This window comes from Triticum urartu, chromosome 6, assembly GCF_003073215.2.
Source record: "Triticum urartu cultivar G1812 chromosome 6, Tu2.1, whole genome shotgun sequence".
Taxonomy (NCBI): Eukaryota; Viridiplantae; Streptophyta; class Magnoliopsida; order Poales; family Poaceae; genus Triticum; species Triticum urartu.
In genome coordinates this window covers 516,691,993-516,712,943 of record NC_053027.1, presented here as the reverse complement: position 1 = coordinate 516,712,943, position 20,951 = coordinate 516,691,993, and the positions used below count along the sequence as shown (strand labels likewise).

At 46.0% G+C, this 20,951-nt stretch overlaps 1 protein-coding gene across 1 annotated transcript; it reads right to left on the bottom strand.

Annotated features, from left to right (window-relative positions):
* Positions 1-17,531: 17,531 nt before the first annotated feature.
* On the bottom strand, positions 17,532-18,751 carry LOC125512583 (ethylene-responsive transcription factor ERF109-like). Its single transcript, XM_048677672.1, has one exon. It carries the CDS (start codon positions 18,629-18,631, stop codon positions 17,864-17,866), a length of 768 nt encoding a protein of 255 aa, XP_048533629.1. The 5' UTR covers positions 18,632-18,751; the 3' UTR covers positions 17,532-17,863.
* Between the last annotated feature and the right edge of the window lie 2,200 nt (positions 18,752-20,951).

Here is a 20,951-nt window from a genome sequence, read left to right as displayed (position 1 = left end):
GATCCTTGAGATATTCGCAATGTTTGACACCACAAAAGTAGAAATCAAGAAGGAGCATCAATTGTTGATGGTTGGTGAAACCACTAGTTTCAAGAAGGGCAAGGACAAGAAGGGATACTTCATGAAACGGCAAATCAGCTGCTGCTCCAGTGAAGAAACCCAAGGTTGAACCCAAACCCGAGACTAAGTGCTTCTGTAATAAGGGGAACAACCACTGGAGCAGAATTACCCTAGATACTTGGTAGATGAGAAGGCTGGCAAGGTCGATAGAAGTATATTGGATATACATTGTGTTAATGTGTACTTTACTAGTACTCCTAGTAGCACCAGGGTATTAGATACTGGTTCGGTTGCTAAATGTTGGTAACTCGAAATAAAAGCTACGGAATAAACGGAGACTAGCTAAAGGTGAGCTGACGATATGTGTTGGAAGTGTTTCCAATGTTGATATGATCAAAGCATCGCACGCTCCCTCTACCATCGAGATTGGTGTTAAACCTAAATAATTGTTATTTGGTGTTTGCGTTGAGCATAGACATGATTGGATTATGTCTATCACAATGCGGTTATTCATTTAAAGAGAATAATAGTTACTCTGTTTATTTGAATAATACCTTCAATGGTCTTGCACCTAAAATGAATGGTTTATTGAATCTCGATCGTAGTGATACACATGTTCATGCCAAAAGATATAAGATAGTAATGATAGTACCACCTACTTGTGGCACTGCCACGTAAGTCATATCGGTATAAAACACATGAAGAAGCTCCATGTTGATGGATCTTTGGGCTCACTTGTTTTTGAAAAGTTTGAGACATGCGAACCATGTCTATTGGTGTATATGCATGAAGAAACTCCATGAAAATGGACCGTTTGGACTCACTTGATTTTGAATCACTTGAGACATGCAAATCATACCACATGGGCAAGATGACTGAAATCCTCGTTTTCAGTAAAATGGAACTAGAAAGCAACTTGTTGGAAGTAATACATTTTGATGTGTGCAGTCCAATGAGTGTTGAGGCGTGTAGTGGATATCGTTATGTTCTTACTTCACAGATGATTTGAGTAGATATTGAGTACATTTACTTGATGAATCACGAGTCTGAATTATTGAAAGGTTCAAGTAATTTCAGGGTGAAGTTGAAAGATCGTCGTGACAAGAGGATAAAATGTCTATGATATGATCGTAGAGATGAATATCTAAACTACGAGTTTGGCACAGAATTAAGACATTGTGGAAATTTTTTCACAACCAATACAGCCAAGAACACCATGGTGTGATGGTGTGTCCGTACATCATAACTGCACCCTATTGGATATGATGCGTACCATGATGTCTCTTATCGAATTGCCACGATAGTTTATGGGTTAGGCATTAGAGACAACCACATTCACTTTAAAAGGGGCACCACGTAATTTTGATGAGATGACACTGTATGAACTATGGTTTAGAGAAACCTAAGCTGTCATTTCTTGAAAGTTTGGGGCTGCGACGCTTATGTGAAAAAATTTCAGGCTAATAAGCTCGAACCCAAAGCGGATAAATGCATCTTCATAGGACACCCAAAACAGTTGGGTATACCTCCTGTCTCAGATCCGAAAGCAATAAGGCATTGTTTCTAGAATCGGGTCCTTTCTCGAGGAAAAGTTTCTCTCGAAGGAATTGAGTGGGAGGATGGTAGAGACTTGATGAGGTTATTGAACCGTCACTTCAACTAGTGTATAGCAGGGCACAAAGAGTTGTTCATGTGGCACCTACACCAATTGAAGTGGAAGCTTATGATATTGATCATGAGACTTCGGATCAAGTCACTCCCAAACCTCGTAGGATGACAAGGATGCGTACTACTTCAGAGTGGTACGTAATCCTGTCTTGGAAGTCATGTTGCTAGACAACAATGAACCTACGAGCTATGGAGAAACGATGGTGGGCCTGGATTCCAAAATGGCTTGAGGCCATATAATCCGAGAGAGGATCCATATATGAAAACAAAGTGTAGACTTTGGAAGAACTACTTGATGGTCGTAAGGCTGTTAGGTACATATGAATTTTAAAAGGAAGACGGACAATGATGGTAAGTATCACCATTAAGAAAGCTCGACTTGTCGTTAAGATGTTTTCCGACAAGTTCAAGGAGTTGACTACGATGAGACTTTCTCACTCGTAGCGATGCTAAGAGTCTGTTGGAATTATATTAGCAATTACTGCGTTATTTGTGAAATCTTGCAGATAGGATGCCAAAAACCATTGTTTCCTCGACGATTTTTGAGGAAAGGTTGTATGTGATACAACCGGAAGGTTTTGTTAATCCTGAAAGATGCTAATAAGTATGCAAAGCTCCAGCAATCCTTCTAAGGACTGGAGTAAGCATCTCGGAGTTGGAATGTATGCTTTGATAAGATGGTCAAAGTTTTGGGTGTATACAAAGTTTATGAGAAACTTGTATTTCCAAAGAAGTGAGTGGGAGCACTATAGAATTTCTGATAAATATATGTTGACATATTGTTGATCAGAAATGACATAGAATTTCTGGAAAGCATATAGGGTTATTTGGAAAGTATTTTTCAATGGAAAGCCTAGATTAAGCTACTTGAACATTGAGCATCAAGATCTATAAGGATAGATCAAAATTCTTAATGGTACTTTCAAATGAGCACATACCTTGACATGATCTTGAAGGTGTTCAAGATGGACCAGTCAAAGAAGGAGTTCTTGCCTGAGTTGTAAGGTATGAAGTTAAGACTTAAAGCTCGACCACGGCAGAAGAAAGAGGAAGGACGAAGGTCGTCCCCTATGCTTTTGTCATAGGCTCTATACGGTATGCCATGCTGAGTACCGCACCTGATGTGTGCCTTGCCACATATCTGGCAAGAGGGTACAAAGGTAATCTAGGAGTAGATCACCAGATAGCGGTCTAAATTATCCTTAGAGGAATAAGGATATGTTTCTCGGTTATGGAGGTGATAAAGAGTTCGACGTAAAGAGTTATGTCGATGCAAGCTTAACACCTATCCGGATAGCTCTGAGTAGAGATACCGGATACGTATAATGGAGCAACAATTTAGAATAGCTCCAAGTAGAACAGTTATTTGAAATGGCTCCAAATATAGCGTAGTAGCTGCATCTACAAGATGACATAGAGATTTGCGAAGTACATACGGATCTGAAAGATTCAGACCCGTTGACTATAACATCTCTCACAAGCATAACATGTTCAAACCCAGAACTCATCGAGTGTTAATCACATGGTAATGTGAACTAGATTATTGACTCTAGTAAACTCTTTGGGTGTTAGTCACATGGGGATGTGATCTTGAGTGTTAATCACATATCGATGTGAACTGGATTATTGACTCTAGTGCAAGTGGGAGACTGTTGGAAATATGCCCTAGAGGCAATAATAAATTAGTTATTATTATATTTCCTTGTTCATGATAATCGTTTATTATCCATGCTAGAATTGTATTGATAGGAAACTCAGATACATGTGTGGATACATAGACAACACCATGTCCCTAGTAAGCCTCTAGTTGACTAGCTCGTTGATCAATAGATGGTTACGGTTTCCTGACCATGGACATTGGATGTCATTGATAACGGGATCACATCATTAGGAGAATGATGTGATGGACAAAGACCCAATCCTAAGCCTAGCACAAAGATCGTGTAGTTCGTATGCTAAAGCTTTTCTAATGTCAAGTATCATTTCCTTAGACCATGAGATTGTGCAACTCCCGGATACCGTAGGAATACTTTGGGTGTGCCAAACGTCACAACATAACTGGGTGGCTATAAAGGTACACTACAGGTATCTCCGAAAGTGTCTGTTGGGTTGGCACGAATCGAGACTGGGTTTTGTCACTCCGTGTAAACGGAGAGGTATCTCTGGGCCCACTTGGTAGGACATCATCATAATGTGCACAATGTGATCAAGGAGTTGATCATGGGATGATGTGTTACGGAACGAGTAAAAGAGACTTGCCGGTAACGAGATTGAACAAGGTATCGGGATACCGACGATCGAATCTCGGGCAAGTATCGTACCGCTAGACAAAGGGAATTGTATACGGGATTGATTAAGTCCTTGACATCGTGGTTCATCCGATGAGATCATCGTGGAACATGTGGGAGCCAACATGGGTATCCAGATCCCGCTGTTGGTTATTGACTGGAGAGTCATCTCGGTCATGTCTGCATGTCTCCCGAACCCATAGGGTCTACACACTTAAGGTTCGGTGACGCTAGGGTTATAGAGATATTAGTATGCGGTAACCCGAAAGTTGTTCGGAGTCCCGGATGAGATCCCGAACGTCACGAGGAGTTCCGGAATGGTCCGGAGGTAAAGATTTATATATGGGAAGTCTTGTTTTGGTCGCCGGAAAAGTTTCGCGCATTATCGGTATTGTACCGGGAGTGCCGAAAGGGGTCCGGGGGTCCACCAAGGGGGTCCACCTGCCCCGGGGGGCCACATGGGCTGTAGGGGTGTGCGCCTTGGCCTATATGGGCCAAGGGCACCAGCCCCAAGAGGCCCATGCGCCAAGAGATAAGGGAAAGAAAGAGTCCTAAAGGGGGAAGGCACCTCCTAGGTGCCTTGGGGAGGATGGACTCCTCCCTGGCCGCACCCTTCCTTGGAGGAAGGGCCAAGGTTGCACCCCCCCTCTCCCTTGGCCCTATATATATAATGGGGGGAAGGGAGGGCAGCCACACCTAAGCCCTGGCGCCTCCCTCTCCCTCCCGTGACACATCTCCCTCCTCCCGCAACGCTTGGCGAAGCCCTGTTGGAATCCCGCTACTTCCACCACCACGCCGTCGTGCTGCTGGATCTCCATCAACCTCTCCTCCCCCCTTGCTGGATCAAGAAAGAGGAGACGTTGCTGCTCCGTACGTGTGTTGAACGCAGAGGTGCCGTCCGTTCGGCGCTAGGATCATCGGTGATTTGGATCACGACGAGTACGACTCCTTCAACCCCGTTCTCTTGAACGCTTCCGCATAGCGATCTACAAGGGTATGTAGATGCACTCTCCTTCCCTCGTTACTGGTTTCTCCATAGATAGATCTTGGTGACACGTAGGAAAATTTTGAATTTCTGCTACATTCCCCAACACGAGCACCCTAGGAAGAAAGCCCTCCATTCAATGCCCCAAGGGAAGGGGGTGGGGTTCATGGCGTTGGGTTAGAGGTAGAGTGAGAGACAAAGAGGTGGTGGGTAAGTGGTGACCCTCACGGTGGGTAAATAAAGGGGCACACGAACATAGATTTTAATGGTGATGTTGCAAGGTTCATAATGCAGATCCTGACCCAGCCTTTGAACATCTTCATAATGCAGATCGAGACGGAGAACAAGGGAAATGAGGTGGTCGACAAGGGCAAGGACGTGGTGCCGCCCTCAGAGGTGACGCCCGTCCAGAGCCCGACCACGGACGAAGACGTGCCAGAGGAGCCCCCCAGCGGCAAGCGGCGGAACTACGACCATTACCATGAGGTTGGAGGGCCAACCACCTTCTGCAAGGTGATCATGCCCCCCCAGCTCGAGGCCATACCTATGCCGCTGGACTTAACGAAGCAATTCGTGTCCGTGCCGCAAGAGTTCTAGCTGAAGACGAACATTGGCTGCGCCTGGAGGGGTCACTGTCCGGCTGTTGAATGACAGGGTCACCCTCGATCAGGGTTGGGCCACCTTAGCTGCCGTCCATCAAATCAAGATAGGCTTCATGTTGACCTTCAAGCTACTGACTCCCGACATGCTGAAGGTCATCGTCTTCAATGATGATGGCATTGAAGTGGTGACCAGGTGCGGGAAGCACGACGACGCCTTCACTGCGAATGCCTAGGACAGCACATCGTATGCTCCAACTGCTTTAGTTTAATATCGAACTGCTTAGTACTATGATTGGACTGATCTATTTATGTGTGGCACAATATTTATGCTTACTACTATGTTCTGTTGTGTGTGTTCTTCCTGACGCTGGTGTGTGGTGGTAACCTCACCACATCGCCGAAGAGGTTATCAGAAAACAAGGGTTGCATGCAACCAAACAACGTGCTTATCTGTGAGTTCAGACAATGCGGGCAACCAAACACCATGCGCTAAGTTATTCCCTAATGCAGTCAACTCAACGCAGCGAGGGGTTCAACGCTGTCCTTAAGCGATATGTGAACCCACACAAGTTCATTTTGAACTTTGTGAAGCAATATCAGAAAATCCAAACACACATACTAGTCCGGGAGGGTTCAAAAGACTACAGGACAGGACATTTACAGACTGAAATGTGGTCATCCTACCCAATAGAGAAGCAGGCGTACGGTTCGTATACTAGGGACTTGTACGAGAAGTTTCGTGATGAGTTTCAGTTGACTACAAGGTACAATGTGCGACCGCATGGTGAAAACTTGTATGAGGTTTACCCCAATCAAGAGTGGGTTGCCAAATATGGTTCTAGGGGCTATTTTGTCACGGTGGAAGCTAGTGCTGGAGACTACAGATGTGACTGCTGCAAGATTGAGAGGGACGGCATGCTTTGCTGCCATATCTTGAAAGTTTTCAACCAACTTGGTGTTGATGAAATCCTAGCGCAGTACATACTTAGAAGATGGACACCTATGGCAATTCCCAACGCACCCCCTGCTGTCGAAGAGCAACCGGATGAGATGCCACCACAATCGAAAAAGGAACTCAGGCATGCAAATCTGATGATGGATTTTGGTAGTCTTGCCCGGGTTGCTAGTGCGTCAGATGCTGCGACGGATATTGTAAAGAAACATATGCGTGGTGCGCGTCATGAAATCAAAAATCTCAACATGTCAAAGAAGAAGAAACCGGCAGCACCAACAAGTGGGCCCTCTGGTGGTTCTCCACCATCAGCTGATGGTTCTGCACCACAACCGAGTAACTCTCTGGCAACTGGTGGCCCTGCGGTGCGTCCTGGAGGGCCTTCACAAGCCCCTTCTGGACCTAGGCAGCAGCGACCTACTTCTGCGCCACCACCGAGAAACACTCAGGCAACTAGTGGCCCTGCGGTGCGTGCTGATGAACCTGCACAAACCTCTTCTGGACCTAGGCAGCAGCGACCTACTTCTGCAACGCGGAGAAAAAACGCACCAAACCTAACTGGCAACTCTATGAGTGAGGATGGACACCAACAAACAGCATTCGGGGCTGCAGCGGTGCAAAAAGGGGTTGTACCACTACCCATGAGCCCTCCCACACAAGGCTGCTAGCCTGTACAGCAACTGTCAGGATATGTGCCACTGAACAGTGGAGCAGCGCCGCACCTTTCAAGGGGCTCGACAATGACAAGGCCTGTGCAAGTGCTAAGAGGAGCTGCGCCACAACTTTTGATGGATACGTCACTAGCAAGAGGGCCTGCGCGACCTCCTATGGGTCCTAGACCAGCAATTTGGCCTGCACCACAAACTATGGGGGCTATACAACCACCGCGGGGGCCTAACGCAGCAAACACAACCTATGTGGCTGGTCCTGGACTGGCACCATTGCCTGCATCAACAGCAACACTGGATGGCTGGATTGGGCAGCATCCAGGGTCTTCAACAACACAAGAAGAAAATGCCAATGCAATTTCATCTCCTACTGCGCAAGCTCCTGGTGGATATGCGCACCAACCGCTCAGTATGGCATCTCTACATGCAGCTGTTGCAGCCGCACAAGGTACTACGATGGTTGAACCACAGTTTGGAAGACCTGCTACCACACTTGGCCCTGCAATTCCTAGAGACCCTCCAAAATCAACAACAAAAGGGAGGGCAAAGTCAAAAAGAATTCAATCAGCACTTGAGCTGCATCCGAAGAGAAAGAACAAGTGCAGCTATTGTGGTTCTTTTAACCACAATGGTGCAAGCTACCCGACCAGATTGGCGTAATGGTCACACAGTGACCAGATGGATGAAAAAGATGTGTCGAATGGCATTGACGAGTTAAACTATTTGTGGGTCCATATGTTTGAACATCCTAAACTATTATTTATGGTTTATAGTTTCTTGTGGCTGACTTGCCTCACACTAGAGTTTTGAGTTGCCTGGTTATAAGTTTTGAGTTGCCTGTTGTGTGCTTTGAATTGCCGCGCAAACACCCTTGCCCTCCCCATAATAGTCGAAAACTTACATACATAAGATTCTGCAATGCTATAAAATGCAACAATTCCCTGGTTACGTAATGATCATACTATTTGTCTTTCATTTGTCTTTTATGGGTTCTTCTGAATAACTTGCCTCAAATTAAAGCTTAAATTGCCTTTTTATGCAATAGAGTTGCCTGGTCCAAGTTGTTATACAGGCAACTCCTCCCCCGGCACTCCAAAATTCACAAAAGAGCAAAAGAAACAACACATGCATTTACATGGATGTAGCGCGCGTGAGGGGAGAAAAAACTGACCTATGCTAACTTGAGTATGGTTTTCCATGGAGCATTGTTGTTGGCGTTGTCAACCCACGTGTTAGTCAATTGTTTCCTGATGCTTGGAATATCCTCAGCTGTGAATTTTGGAACAGCCCTTGCCTCCCAACCGTTTGCTATCGTCAGAGCAAAAACACCACAGTCGAACCTAAACAAAAAATTGAAAAAAGAACTGGATGCTTACTCTATGTAGTATTGTGTCGCTTGTAAAAAACTGAACAAAACCATAGTTAATATGTGAAAAGAAGTGGATGCTTACTCATTATTTTGTTTTGGAACGTCGATGTTGGTAAGCCCAAACTCATCCAGCGAGACGCGGGAACTGGCGTAATGCTCTTCCCATAGAGACCGAAAACTTGCAACCATTTTCCTTGCGCAAACATCTAAAGACTTGTTTTTGAGCGTCCTCCAAGAATCAAGAGTTTCAAAACGTCGATCCCTTATGTTCACGTTAAAAATCCAGTAATGATTGCCTGTTTTAGGTTTTGTCTTGTCGATGTTCTCTAACACTGGGAACATAATCTGTTAGAAAAAACAAAAATGGGGTTAGTAAAAAAATACAATACTAGAAACTGGATGTAAGCAATTTTTTCTGTGTGCTCTCACAAATTAAGAAATGGACTGAAGAAGCAAAAATGCACATGCCAGTTTTGTGCTAGTGTGAGTAATTTGCCAAAAACAGAAGATGCATTATCTGCCTGTGTAAGCAACCAGCCAAAAATGCACAGGCAAGTTGTGCAAAAAATGTAAGCAACTTGCCACAGAAAAGCAATTAAGAAATGGACCGAAGGAGCAAAAATGCACATGCCAGTTTTGTGCTAGTGTGAGTAATTTGCCAAAAACAGAAGATGCATAGGCAACTTATCTACTTATGTAAGCAACCAGCCAAAAATGCACAGGCAAGTTGTGCAAAAAAGTAAGCAACTTGCCACATAGAAGCAATTTCATGAGTGTAGTCAATTTGCCCACCACACACCCCATACCCCCCCTAAGAAATATTTACATTTGTGTGAGCAAAAGTTTTAGCATAAAAAGTCATATATATAAAATGCATTGGTAAAAAGTAAAGAAACCATTAACTTACCATGTCTTTACGGTCCAAGCGATTCGACTTCTTGAACCGGGAAATGAGCTCCTTGCCGTTCAATTCCATGTTTAGCATCTGAACCTGATGTAAAAAAAATACAGACATGAACATGACCTTTTATGAAAAAAATAAAAAGAAAGAAACACAAAACTACACTATTAGTTGCTTCGCGTTTTCTTACCGAGAACCTGACGGGCATCACGAGCTTCTTTGAGTCTGGTGGCAAGTTCATCATTATATTCTGTATACCAACTTCCATTACATGGCTCAAGACAAAACCTTCCTTCTTCATTGAGTTTGCGAGCTCCCTGACCGTGACAAAGTATTTGCCATATTCAATTACCCTTACGCTGCATGAAAAAAAAGAGGCATTCAGCTCACAAAATCCTTCCATGAATTGCCTACCACCATTTCAACTCAGGGAAAACACATGGGGGCATGGGCATATCAAAGGATAAACTACTTCAAAAAATAAGAATTTCACACTAAGCCAAGTTGCCTGATTCTATAAATGGATTGCTTGTAAACACAGTTTGAATTGCCTGGATAACATGACAGACCTTGCCTGGGGGAAAGTGCATTGTGCAATGGCTGCCAAAAAGAAATGCAGTGATATACTGTCATACCTGGTATCCACATCTGGTGATTCTTCTTCATTAATTCTTCCATGCAAAATAACTGATGCATACAATCTATTTGCTTCGCGTTTGGACATGTAGACTTTCTTCTCATTATAGTCAATGAAAGGTGACCTCTTGCAAGGAGGTGGCTTGATGATCCTTCTCTCGAATTGATGTGGATGCATCTCTCCTGAACTACTACTGCTGTAAACCTTGCTGCCTGACCCCACTTCTCCTTGGTTGCAACTTTTTTCAGGTGTTTGGTACGCATTTCCTTCTGCTTGAACACACGGTTCGTCTATGCCTTCAATGTCCAACAGATAATCATCACCGGTTATATCGATGATTGGCTGGTTATGTACTGGGAGTTCCTTGAACTCATGCTCTATAAATGTGCTTGACCCAACATGTTGATGTGTTGTGTTGTCTGCAGATCTTGTGTGCAAATCATCTATTCCTAGATCGAAACTTGGTGCTGGGAAGTACTCTCTAAAAAAATCATTTGATCTTTCGGTGTCCCTTTGCTCAAAATGTTGTTTATCTTTATTCGCTGAGCTGTGATTTGTGGAGTTGGATTGGGCATTCTTGCTGTTTGGATCAACACACCTTGCAAACAGCTCACTCACATCTAGAACATTGATTTCTAGTGCATTGGTTGTCTTCCCACTAACACGCATGAATTCATGGTACCTCTCCTCTACATGAGAGAAATGGGAAGTGTTCCCCTGGCCAGTTGCTTCTACTGCTTCTGGAACACTCGTGGCCTCAGGTTGGGCAAGTACAGTTGAGCAGACAGACAATTTCCCTAGGGCTCTTAGCAACTTTTGTTCCGGACTTTTTCCCATGGTTACAGCTTCGGGCAGGTCTTGTATCCTATTGATCTCCGTACATGACACCGGAGGGATGTTCTCTTTCTCCTTTTTGTGTCCTGCATGATTTAATGCTACAGCCTCGGGTGATGCGTTGAAGTCTTGCACCTTGGCCCTCTGGATACCATTGGCTGACTGCATCACATTTCCCCAAGACGGAGGAGGCACTTGACCATTTAAGTCACCTAGTGATTGTGTTCCGCTGTGGTTTCCTATGCTTACTAGCACTGTGGGTCCCTTCTTGAGTTGAACTGGCCTTACTTTTGTGGGGTCCAGTGTTTCCTCTGCAGAACTTGCCTGAAAAACAGCTGGTCTTGCTTCCTCCTTAGACTGAGTTGCTAGAATATGCGATCCACTTGCTTGACATTGGGAATGAAAATTACCCGACTGCTTTGAATCTACTCCTGTAGGTACTGCCTCATCTCCAACTTTACTGCACGGGGGTGCTGCTGAGCTTCATGGTGTACTTTTTACCACTTGTGTTTTGGCATTCCCATGGATTGCCTCTTTTGTTTCAGAAAATGTCTGTTGTTGCTGCTGGGGAGGACCAGATTTTTTCATGGCTGACTGCCTTGACTTTCCCCCTTGGCCGTAACCGGGATTTTCGGCACGATATGCCTGCGGATGAATTGCTGTTTCATTCATCACAGATGGCTCCAATACAAAACTAACAGTTTTCTTCATCTTCTTTGATGGCGGGAGTGGTGGTAGTTGGTTTCGACAAGCAGTCTTCTGTTCTGTAACTTCATTTAGAGAACCAAGTTCTCTCATTATTTTCTGCCGAGTCACCTTTGGGCATATTTGCTTGGGGTTGAATGTGAAGACCATATCCAAATCTTCCCCCCTCAACAACTCTTTGAACATCCTCCTCGCTTTGGTTGCCATGGATATGTCATCAATATCCAACATTTCTTTCACTTCAAAACAGGGAAGCGTGGTTTTGGGGAAACAACAGTTTTGAATTCTGTCATCACAAGGTCTCTGATAGATATCCTATCTGCCTCATCCAATCCTTTTGCCTTTCTGTCCCTCTTCTTTTCAATCAGAAATTGCAGCGTGCATTGTTTATCATCATCGCTGCTTGCATTTTCAGCTGCGGGATCCCTGTCCCGATCGGAGCCACCATTGCTGCCTGAACCCGTTGCCACCTCCGCTGTCATCCTCATCATCTTCATCCTGCTTCCCCCACCCATCATCTTCCTTGTCTTTGTCATCCCCATCGCCTTCTTTATCATCATCGTCCTCCTTTCCTTCGTCATCCTCTTCTTCTTCATCATCATCATCATTGTCCTCGTTCCCCTCAGTTCCGTCTTTACCTCCCATCTCAGCACTTGCCCCCTCGTGGTGATCAACCGTTTGTCGTGCTCCCTGGCTACTTGATTTCCCCTGAACTCCACTTGATCCATCATGACCGTCATCGCTGTCTGAACTGCCATCGGTGTCGCTTTCATCACTACCTTCATCCCTGCCATCTCCCTCACTTTCACTGTCGGCTGCCTCGCTGTCGTCGCTATCAGAATTAAATGACTCCTCCTCACTTGGTAAGCTGTCTCTTCTGGCTGGTACTCGCTTGCCCCTTCTGTTAGACTGCCGCCTGCTAGTCTCCGCAGTAGTAGGATCTGCCTCGTTTGTCCCCCATTCATCATCATCTATCTTCCCAACCCCAGTCACGAGCTTCCCAATTGCATGTGAAATTACAGAACACATATCGTGCACCAACCCTGTGAGCTTCTTTTGGTTCTGTAAAACATAAAAGTGGATGGTAGAGAACATGATAAGTACATATCTTCTATTGAAGATTCTGAAAAAATGGTTGAATGTACAAATGGCGATAAAAAAGGGGAACAACAGTGAGAGGAAAAAACAAGTGCTAGATAAACTTACTGATTTGTCATATGACTCGGGCAATCTTGCGGCAACAAATTTGGTGATGTGGTACATACTGCCAAACAAGCTATCATCGGCACAGCGGGAAAACTCCGTCTTGAGCTGGTGGTTTTATAGCCAAAAAAGATTAAAAAAAACTATGAGTCAAAACAATTCTGGCACTCCCATACCAAAAAAGACCTGAGAAAATGAAGAAAAATAGTACTACTAATAGTCTGAAAATTCCTGCAACCATTATGCCACTTCCCCTGTTGCCTACTATTAGTTGATACTGTAATAAAAAAATGAAGAACTAGTATGCAAGTTGCTAGTTTTCAGAACATAAGTTGCTTGTGTTGTTGTGTAAATTTGCTACTTTTCAACATGTAAATTGCTCCGACAGAAAAAAGAGCTAAAAAATGTACTACAAAAGCTACTATTAAATACAACAACAAAACAAATCCTTCCTGTGAACATTATCCAACTGTGTGCATGGCAAACGAGAGAAGGTTCGAATAAGTCTGATAACTACTTGGACATACTTGAAAATATATGTATGGCACTTGCCCAAAAAGATACATTACCTTGCTTGCTCTTTGAAAGTGAATTGCCTACTCTAAAAAAATGGTAGCGTTTCCTAAAAACAATATGACAATGATATGTATACTAAAACAGAAAAATTCAGTTACCCGCAATTGGCCATATTCTTCTGGAGCCTTCCTGTCCTTCTTGACAACTCTAGAGATTAAATCTGAATTCCAAACTGAAACCCTTGGTACCAAGTTCGGGATTGGCTCATTAACATCCAGAGAGTCTAGGTACAACAGCTACGTAGAGACACGGAAAAAGAACAGAAAGTTTAAGTTAGCTAATGATTGCAAAAAGAAAAGAAAAGATAAGTAAACAAATGGATGCTTGAAAAAACAAAACAGCTTGAAGCACTTACAACAAGGTGGAAAACACAACAACAAACAGCCTTCTTGTTGGCACGCCCCGAAGTGAACGCAAGCTTTAATTGATCAACGACAAACTGGCATATATTGGTTTCCGTTATTACATTGACATCCATGACCGTCGGGAAGCTCTTTGGGGAAATACTCAAACTAGTTGAAAGGGCAAGGAAGCATGAAAAAACAAGAGCTAGCCAAGCGCGGACAAAGTCATCATCATGAGATCCTCCCATGTCAACGATCATCTTGCACCATTCTGTGAGGGTTGGCGAGTTCTTGGATGTGATGTTGTAAATACTGTACATTGCCTTTGTGATTTCAGGCCGATTCTCGAAGCACACCTTCCTGCCCCTGTTGGGAAAACCCCATATCCTACGGACACTTGCGGCATCTACAGGAATCTCCCCCCTTTCTGGATTGACTATCTGCGAAATCTCCGGGTCATAATGCTTCATTATCCACTGGCTAAAATCTCTGGGCATGCTACTCGCTGCAAGGTCCAGAATGCCACCAAATTCTTTTCCGATGATGGCACCCTTTTGGTTAGGAACCAAGTCCTTGTTCAACTTGAAGAGCCTTGCAGGGGATGCCCTGTTCCTACGACCCTATTGCGCATAAGGAAAAAACAGAAACAGGGGATTAGCAAAAAAGGAAAAAGGTTCATCACAACATAGGCAACTTAGGCAGCATTGCTGGGCAACTGCTCAGTGAAACTGAGGCAACTATGCAAAATACCTCAGTTCCTCCCGTCTTCTGGCGTTTTGCTTTTGGAGGCTGCTCGACGTCTGCACCTTCAACATTTTTATTCCCAGCATCTACAGCTTGGCTCTCATTACTATTCTCATTACTAATGATATCATCAGGGCGCTTCCCCCGTGAAACAACTGTCTTAGTTCTCATACGCTTGTACCCAGTTATTGGTGCATTGCTCCGTGGCTGGGAGATGGAAACCACATAAATCAATAAAAATGAAAAAAAAACAAACTCTGTTATGTACAGGAAGAACATAAAACTTCCTGAGCATGTGCACACCTGTGCTTGATGCTCTTCATTCCCATGAGATGCAAGGTCGTCATGACTTGATCCAGTAGGTCCATCCTGTTTAGACTTATGACTTGTCCCAGCCATCTATTTTCTGCTGCATATTTAAAGGACAGACAGTGAGATTCATCATAAAAAACACATTAGAAATGATTCTGAAAGAACTCTATATCATCCAACGAATTTCGTTTGACTAAATTCTTACTGAACTTAACAAACAGCAACTTACAAAAAGTGGGCAATGAAAAGGGTTGTAAACTATCTGATTTTCACTATATTACAACTATCCTATAATTGGCCCTATTACCCTCCCTCTATGTGTCCTACAAAATCTGAAACAAATAAAGGCACCTAGAACAGAAAATCAAAGAATGAATCCTTGTGAAATGCTTAAAATTGTCCTACAAATAGCCCTATTAACCTCCCTCTAGTGGATTACTTCCTACCTCACACACACACACACAAATCACATGTGCATTTTCCATTGCTAAATCATTACTTTCCTGCACTGAAAATCAGAACACACCGTCAAACCCACCTTCGTAGGCGACACACGGTCCATATCAGGCAAGTCACTCGCAAAAACAAGGGCAACATTAGCATGGGAGAGGCATTACTGTCCTACAATAAACCAAAAACACACTTTCAAAACACCTTCATAGGCGACACGTGAACCATGTCAGGCAAGTCACTCACAATACAGGGGCAACATTGACATGAGAGAAGCATTACTGTCCTACACTAAATGAAAACACACTGTCAAAAACACCTGCGCAGGCAACATATCAAACCATATCAGGCAAGTCACTCACAAAACAAAGGCAACATTGACATGAGAGAAGCATTATTCTCGTACACTAAATCAAAAACACTGTCAAACCACCTGCGCAGGCAACACATGAACCATATTCAGGCAAGTCAGTCGCCCATCAGGATCGACCTCGACATCTACAACACCGGAAATCTACAGCCCCAAGGCTTGCCTTCGAAACCTACGAATCCTAGTTCACCAGTAGCCTAGGAACACGAAATGCCCCGTGTCGTCGTCCATCTCCAAATTAACGAGTGCTCCAAACAATCTCTACCATCTGCTACTCGATTTCATCAACTTAGTGGAGGGGCGCGTCGACCCGCCGTGAATCGGCACCTCTGCAACAACCGCGCGATGGCCGCACGCGCGCCGTTCCTCCTCTGTCCGCGGCGGAGCGGCAGAGCGCATCGATTTGGACAACCTAAACGCGGATGACCGGAAGAGATCGATGGGCATACCAGGGATTCGCCGCGATTTTGCCCTTCTGCGCCAACAGAACAACGGCCGCGCACGCCGTTCCTCCTCTGCCGAGTCTCCGGTGCTGCTCCTTCTGACGCGGCCTGCAGCGCGTCGTCTCTCCTCGGTCGCGTCTCCGCCGCTGCACCGCCTTCCTTCATGCCGCGCCCGCTGTCCCGCCCTCGCTCCGGCGGAAGACAACCGCCGAATCGCCGACACGCCGCCGGCTGCTCTCGCGCTGGATTTGGGGGATGGGTTGGGGGGATTGGAACGAGATCTGCTCCGCTGGGAGGGGCAGTTTCGAATGGGAGGGGTAGTGGAGAGGAACAGGAGAGGGACTCGACCACGAAGCCACGACCAGGGGACACCTGGCGCGCGCATCGACGGTTTCGCCTGAGCCCACATGAAACGCGCGTGACCGCGAGATCTCGATTGGACGGCGCACGAGCCCGAGTGCTCTGTAAGACAAAGTAGCACTCAACCACTTTTTAGGATTTAGGAAGAAAGAAATGATTTCGACCAGGGGTACTTTTCTTTTTATACAGATTCAGAGATGGGTTGGCGCAGAGAGGCCCCTGGATTCCTTCTACTCTCGAGAAGGAACCAAACCCGTGTTCCTTATTTTAATCGCCATGCTAATTCATCGAGGAGAATCTCATCTCCTCATAGTTTAAGATCAGTCGGCTGCCCAGGCTGCCTGACGTGACACTCAAGGAGGAAGTCACCCGCACAAAAAAAAAGGGAGGAAGTCGGCTTCGCGGGCAGCAGGCTGGGATTTGCGCGTAGCGCGTACCGTCGGGGTACGTACGTATGTGCACTCATTAGCTGTCCAGATAAAAATAAAATAGTGCACACGTCTCTTTCTGTAGCCTCTACGTCAAGTAACGCCAACATTCAGCGCTGTCCGGCTGCGAGGTTTTGGACGGTGAGTGCGCGTTTTCGGCCTTTGTTTACAGGGGAGGGAATCGGGATGACAGACCGGCGTTGCCTGCCCTCTGCTTCGCTTCTGGGATCCACATCGAGCATGTATACTTTGCATTGGATTTGGACCAGGGCCATGCAGATACCATGTTCTTTCCTTTGCCTCCAAAGCAAGTCGGAGTACATGTTCTTTTCTTTTGTTATTACACTTGGTACTTATTTTCCATGGATCCATCCGGTGGAAAGTGAGCTATCTGTGGTCAAAAGTGGAGCAGGCAACTGCTTCAACCGTGGGAAACGACGGTGGATTAATTAAGACGTGACAAACGCTCGTTTCTACGCCACGGAACGCATGCATGGCGTGATCCAATCTTTATCGGCTTTGGCGTTGTGATAGTGAACAGGAACAGCGCGCGAGCGATTCGCTGAACGGTCAAAAAGGGGGTGCAAAATATCTGACGGAAACCAGCGACGAGTAATAACGAGGATAAGGACTGCACCCAGAAGTTTAGCGACGACAAAACGATTTTAGATGAACAGTACAACACGACATCTGCACATTGTGAAGCAGTCTTTGTGTGAAAGAATCTCTTGAGCATTGTGCACATTTTGCACGGAACTGTCGGATGTATGTCGTTTATTGAACTCGTTTTGTGAGATTTATCATGTACTTCCTCCGTTCCGAATTATTCGTCATAGAAGTAGATGTATCTAGATGTATTTTAGTTTTAGATACATCCATTTTTACGACGAGTAATTTGAAACGGAGGGAGTATGTATGTAGTCACAATGAAGCATGAGGAGAACGAGGTAATGAGCGGCGGTGATCATGGCTTGGGGTTGGACCAGAAGCTGCCGTCGTCCATCATCATGATCTCGTGCAGCCCGTCCCAGATCTCCTGCTCCCGCGCCACCGGCCTCCCCTGCTCTGGCACGTGCGCCGGCGACGACGCATTTGACCCGCACTTCTCGCGAGGGCTCTCCGGCCTTTGCTGCCGCTGGGGATGGGGCTGCGCAGCCGCCCAGGAGGAAGCGGAAGCGGACGCGGACGCGGACGCGGAGGCCGCCGACGACGACGCCGGGAAGTTGAGCTTGGCGCGGTGGCCGCGGAACTCGAGCGCGGCGACGTCGTAGGCGCGCGCGGCCTCGGCGGCGGTGTCGAAGGTGCCGAGCCACTTGCGCACGGCGCGGTGCGGGTCGCGGATCTCCGCCGCCCACTTGCCCCACGGCCGCTGCCGCACGCCCCTGAACTTGCTCCCGCCGCCGCCAGCCCGCCGCTTGCCCACGCCGCCGTTCCTCACGAAGCTCGCGGCCGAGCACTCCTCCCCCTCGCTGCTCGACCCGGTCGTCGCCGCGGCCGCCGCAGCGGCAAACTCGCAGCCGGGGCACCCGTCCGCGCCGCACCTGCCGCACGCAGGCACCGGAGCGGCAGCGGCAGCGGCAAACGGCGGGTTCGATGGCTCCGGGTGCAGGGCGGGGGCCGCGGTGTCCCCGGACACGACGGAGATGAGCGCGCGGAGGAAGAGCGAGTTCTCCTGCTCGGAGTTGGGGAGCTGGAACCCGCCACCGCCGCCGCGCTCCAGCCTCGGCACCATGGCGACGTGGAGTCCGAGGTGAGGTCGGTGTCGCGAGAAAGCTTTCGGGCTGCGCGCGCTCGTGTGCTGAGGTAGCCGGCTTGCGTTATCGTGATCCCACTGATGTTTCAGGTAGTTTGGGCCCGTGGCTGCCATTTATAGTAGGACGACGTGCGGTGTTTCGTTTTGGACGCACGTTCTTGTCGTGGGAAGGGAGGTGGAAACGGGGGAGAGCGAGTGCTGGAGCGGATGAGCGCTGCCGACGTGCGACGGCTGGTTATGGCGGTATTCGAGCTGTTCTCACACGTTATACGTTGTCAAATTCGCCTTACTTGGACACAATAAAATCTATTTCCGTAGTAGTACTCCATACGTGTACCAGATATTTGTATGTATATCGTCGAGGTGTCATTTATTCGGTGGAATCATCTTTTGTGGCAATACTCTGTCATTTATTCTGTAGAGTCAAGTTTGCCTTGGACAGAATCTGTTTCATAATATGCGGCGATTTTGAGATTTATTGGTGTGTATTTGGATGAGCAATCCTTTTATGAATATGAATTCTGCATTATTGCTTGATATTTTTATGTGAAGTGTCATTTATTCGGAAGATTCATCCGTTGATGTGGTGTTATAGTAGGCAGCGTTTGTGTTAAGCATGTCGAGCCTAAATGTAAGTTCTTCACACGGCTTGTCCTTTACGTTAGGATTCTCATCACGGATATGTTGATTGTGTGTGTATGGCTGGCCGCGTGACCTGAGGTACCGTATGTATCTCCAACCACCGGAAACCGTGACCTACCTTTGCGAAGACTGCTATTCCCCGTCGCTATTTGAAACCATGTGGCTGCTAGACACACTCAGGCCTTCATTGATTTAGAGGAATTTTATAGAATTTCTTAGAATATAATTTTTATAGAAAAAAAATTCTTTAGTACCCTTTGGTTTATAGCAATGAAATCTTATTCCTACAAAGGAATTCTTCCTACCCTTCACATTTCATAAGAAAATAAACATTAGCCTAGACTCAATGAGAAAAATTCTTTGATGTGAATTAAAGGACATCTCTTTTCCTATTCTTGCTCATAGGATTTAAAATACATGTCATCTTATTTCCTACGACTTTTCTATTCCTATAATTTTTCTATCATATGAATCAAAGGAGGCCTCAGACATATTATGATGCCATCAAGCAACAGGGCATGACGTTTACTCGAGCCATGCCCACGGAGGGCATCGGCTAAGTGGTCCCTATCCTTTTACTTTCAATTAGGGTTTTGCCATGTTACCTAAAAAACACGTGCCAATGTACATGCCCTTTTTTCATCTCTTTTCATCTATATGAATAGGTAGTGTTCGTGTTGGTTCCTCGAAAAAAAGAGGCTGGCAGGGCGTCCTACCAAGTGGCGAACTAGCTAGCTGAAAGGCGACCCGAACTTGCAAGATTTACCAAACGACGAAATCAAGTACTTACATCAAAGGATTCGGTACCAAACTTAAAAAAAAAAGGATTCCATACCCTAAAAAGTGCCATACATTTTTACCAAACGGCGCATGCATTTTTACCATTTTTTTTTAAAAGATCCGGACTTGGAAGATTTACCAAACGACGCATGCATATTTTTTGGTGTGCAGTCCATGCATTTTTTAAAATCAGTTCAAACTCTGTAGAAACCGCGGTTCAAACTGTTTCGTGTTGCCCATGTTTGGCTTGATCATTTTCAGTACTATTAAATTGTTGATCTATTGAAAGACACCTGACACCTATTCGTATCTCAGAGATGGTGAGCGCTAAGCAATCGCTAACTTGGAGTATTATTAGTCTCTCGATTCACAAAAAGATATTTCGTGACGGTGCAAAAAAGAAAAGAAAAGAGAAGCGGTGGCTAAACCAGCTTGACGAAGCTGTGCCACGGTGCTAACCGCGCACCGTCTATCGGACAGAACGCTGACAACGGACTCGATCCAGGACTTTGACCGGCTGCGGGAGAAGAAGTGTGATGGGAATAGTCAGCGCTCCCACCGTCAGGGGGTGTGAAAGAGAGAGCTCACAGTCACAGGATAGGGCCGACGTGGGGGGGTTGCTGTTGTTTAACACGGGCGGCTCAGGTCGACGCCGGCCCACCTACCGACTACCGTGCATGCGAGATGGAGACGTGCTTTTCGCGTCCCCGCCGGCGTGGACGCCGGCGTATCGCGAGACGTTCAAAACCAGTTTTCTTTTCTTTTCTTTTCCTTTTTGATTGATCGGAACGGGCGTCGCTTTCAGCCTGGCTGCTCGTGCTCGACCGTTGTCATTCTTTTTTAACTGGGGAGTGGGGACGCAAGGTGACGAACTGCC

Excerpts from the sequence above, each read along its gene's own strand:
- LOC125512583 (XM_048677672.1), bottom strand. The coding sequence starts at position 18,631 with ATGGTGCCGAGGCTGGAGCGCGGCGGCGGTGGCGGGTTCCAGCTCCCC.